Source organism: Austrofundulus limnaeus, unplaced genomic scaffold, assembly GCF_001266775.1.
Source record: "Austrofundulus limnaeus strain Quisiro unplaced genomic scaffold, Austrofundulus_limnaeus-1.0 Scaffold526, whole genome shotgun sequence".
In the NCBI taxonomy this organism is placed as follows: domain Eukaryota; kingdom Metazoa; phylum Chordata; class Actinopteri; order Cyprinodontiformes; family Rivulidae; genus Austrofundulus; species Austrofundulus limnaeus.
Genome location: NW_013952928.1, coordinates 222,979 through 225,464, shown reverse-complemented (window position 1 = coordinate 225,464; position 2,486 = coordinate 222,979). Strand labels below are relative to the sequence as shown.

The following is a 2,486-nucleotide window of genomic DNA, read 5'->3' as shown; positions in this document are numbered from 1 at the left end:
CATTTAATCACTATCACCATCACTGACGCCTGTTCCAGTTGACAATTTTGATCAAACATTTAAGCACCTTTTCTTTTTCTTATTTCTACATTTATTTATTTCAATGTAAATGTTTGTTTGTTGCAAGCTCAATGTTGTCTGTATTGTATGTTTTTATTTATTCATGCAACCTCTTGGCCAGGTCACATTTACAGATGAGAAGTGGTTCTCAAACAGTTTACCTGGATAAATTAAGGTTAAATAAAATAAATTTATCCACAGTTTTTTTTATTTCATTGGAAGAGTATTAGAGGAAACCGAGAACAATATACTAAAATGTTGTCCTCATTGCCAGAGTCAGGTGAAATGAGATAGTTTTCTTGTTTTATTAGTTTTGTTTGATTAATGCTATTTCTGCTGTCCTTTGTCAGGTTCTGGTGAAGTCTGGTTGGATGAATTGCAATGTGCAGGAACAGAGACTGATATCTTCGACTGTCCACACAATGTCGTTGGGATTCACAACTGCAATCATGATGAGGATGCTGGAGTGCATTGTGTTTAGACTGATGATTTAAAAAAATCTATGTATTGTATTTCAAATTTTATCTTTTCAGCTTTATCGTCTTTACTGTTCAGACTGCCTAAAGGCTCCCACATGCTCGGGTGTACTGTGTGCGGTCCATGAGCCGCGCGGACTCCACGCATATTGTCCGCAGATGTTTGAGACTTCATACTCAAGCGTACTGACCGCCTGACAAATTCTTTAATTTCTCGCAATTTCAGTCATGGCTTCAAGGACAAGGATGAAAAGATAATTAGCATTTTAGGTTTAAAACAACAAAAGAAAAGAACTTACCCCGGATCTGAGCTATTTCCTCCAATAAATTTGTTGCTCGCTGAAAGCCTTTTGATTCCTTCATTAATGTATCATAAAGTTTCTATGTTTTTCTAATCTCCTCCATCTTTTTAAATTTTCACTACATTTTGTCCACAAATGACTCTGATTGTCAACTTTCTCTGCTTGGTGTCGAATCCAAAACAGTTTGACGTGAACTCGCCAGGTAGTTTTTTGTGCTGACACTGATAACGTGGACGTAAAAAAATTTTTTGTTTGAGTGCACCAGTCCGGCAGACGGCCACATTGATTCCGCCTCGAGTTCCTCGAGTGAAGTATGCCCGAGTATGTGGGGGGCCTTAACTCTAGATAGATCCTGTTTCTCCTGCTGAGCTTTGGAGTTCTCTGTGAAGGTCTGCGTTGGTTTTTTTGGCACTAAACTGCCAGCAGCAGGTCCTTTCATACTGTGGATTCCAAATCATGTGTTGGCACTCAAGTCGAGTTTGTAAAACATCAGGTCTAGGGCCRGCAAATAATTTACAGAAATTAAAAAACTACAAATGACTGCAAGCATTATATTTTCCATAGATGGTTTTAGGAAGTTAGGCTGATGTAGTTTTAAATCAATAAAAATATTCTGATGATTATTGTCATTTTGTCTGTTTTTTTTCTCTTTATTGTTTTATTTTAAAACAGCAGTAAACAACATCAAATGACTTGTCTCCACCTCAACACCCATCCTCAAAAGACAAGTGAAAGAAAGACAAAACAGTCTTTAAGTTGACAGCCCAGGTAGAAGGCTGCCACCTTATCATGGTGGAGAGGTTTGAGTGACCCACTGAACCTAGAAGCCATGTTGTCGGGGTGTTCATGTCCCCAGTAAAGTCACCCAAGGCAAACGGGTCCTAGGTGAGGGATCAGACAAAGTGCACCCRGAAGACCCCTAATGATGAGCACCACAAATGGACTTAGTGACGCGGGTCACCGGGGCCCCACTCTGGAGTCAGGCCTGGAGGTGGGGCACGTTGGCGAGCGCCTGGTGGCCAGGTTTTCACCCATGGAGCCCGGGCACAGCCCAAAGAGGAGACATGGGTCCCCCTTCCCTTGGGCTCACCACCTGTGGGAGGGCCGTAGGGGTTGGATGCAATGTGCAACGGGCAGTGGTTGAAGGCGGGGACCGTGGCAGTCAGATCCTCGGCTACAGAAGCTGGCTCTATGGACGTGGAATGTTACCTCTCTGGTGGGGAAGGAGCCTGAGCTGGTGTGTGAGGTTGAGAGGTTCCGACTAGATGTAGCTGGACTCACCTCGATGCACCGCTCTGGAACCAGTCTCCTTGAGAGGGGTTGAACACTCTTTCACTCTAGAGTTTCACATGCTGAGAGATGGCGAGCAAGAGTGGGCATTGCCCCCCCATCTTTGTGCCTGTATGTTGGGGTTTACCCCAGTGAACGAGAGGGAAGCTTCCCACCCCCTACGTGTGGGGGGTATGGGTCCTGACTGTTGTTTGTGCCTATGTGCCTAACACCAGTTCAAATTACCCACCCGTTTTTGAGTCCTTGCAGGGGTGCTGGAGAGCACTCCTAACGGGGACTCCCTTGTTCTGCTGAGGGACTTCAACACTCACGTGGGTTTAAGGGACTGCCTTAGAACTTAAAGTTATGAGGGAATTGT

The 2,486-nt window shown here is 44.0% G+C and overlaps 1 protein-coding gene across 1 annotated transcript in view; it reads left to right on the top strand.

The window, feature by feature from the left end:
* Window positions 1–1,467, top strand: part of marco (macrophage receptor with collagenous structure) — a gene marked incomplete in the record, with an annotated part of 44,158 nt that extends 42,691 nt beyond the window's left edge. Inside the window, 1 exon segment of the mRNA XM_014026128.1 lies at window positions 411–1,467. Coding sequence (XP_013881582.1) covers window positions 411–541 — 131 coding nt within the window.
* Window positions 1,468–2,486: the final 1,019 nt, after the last annotated feature.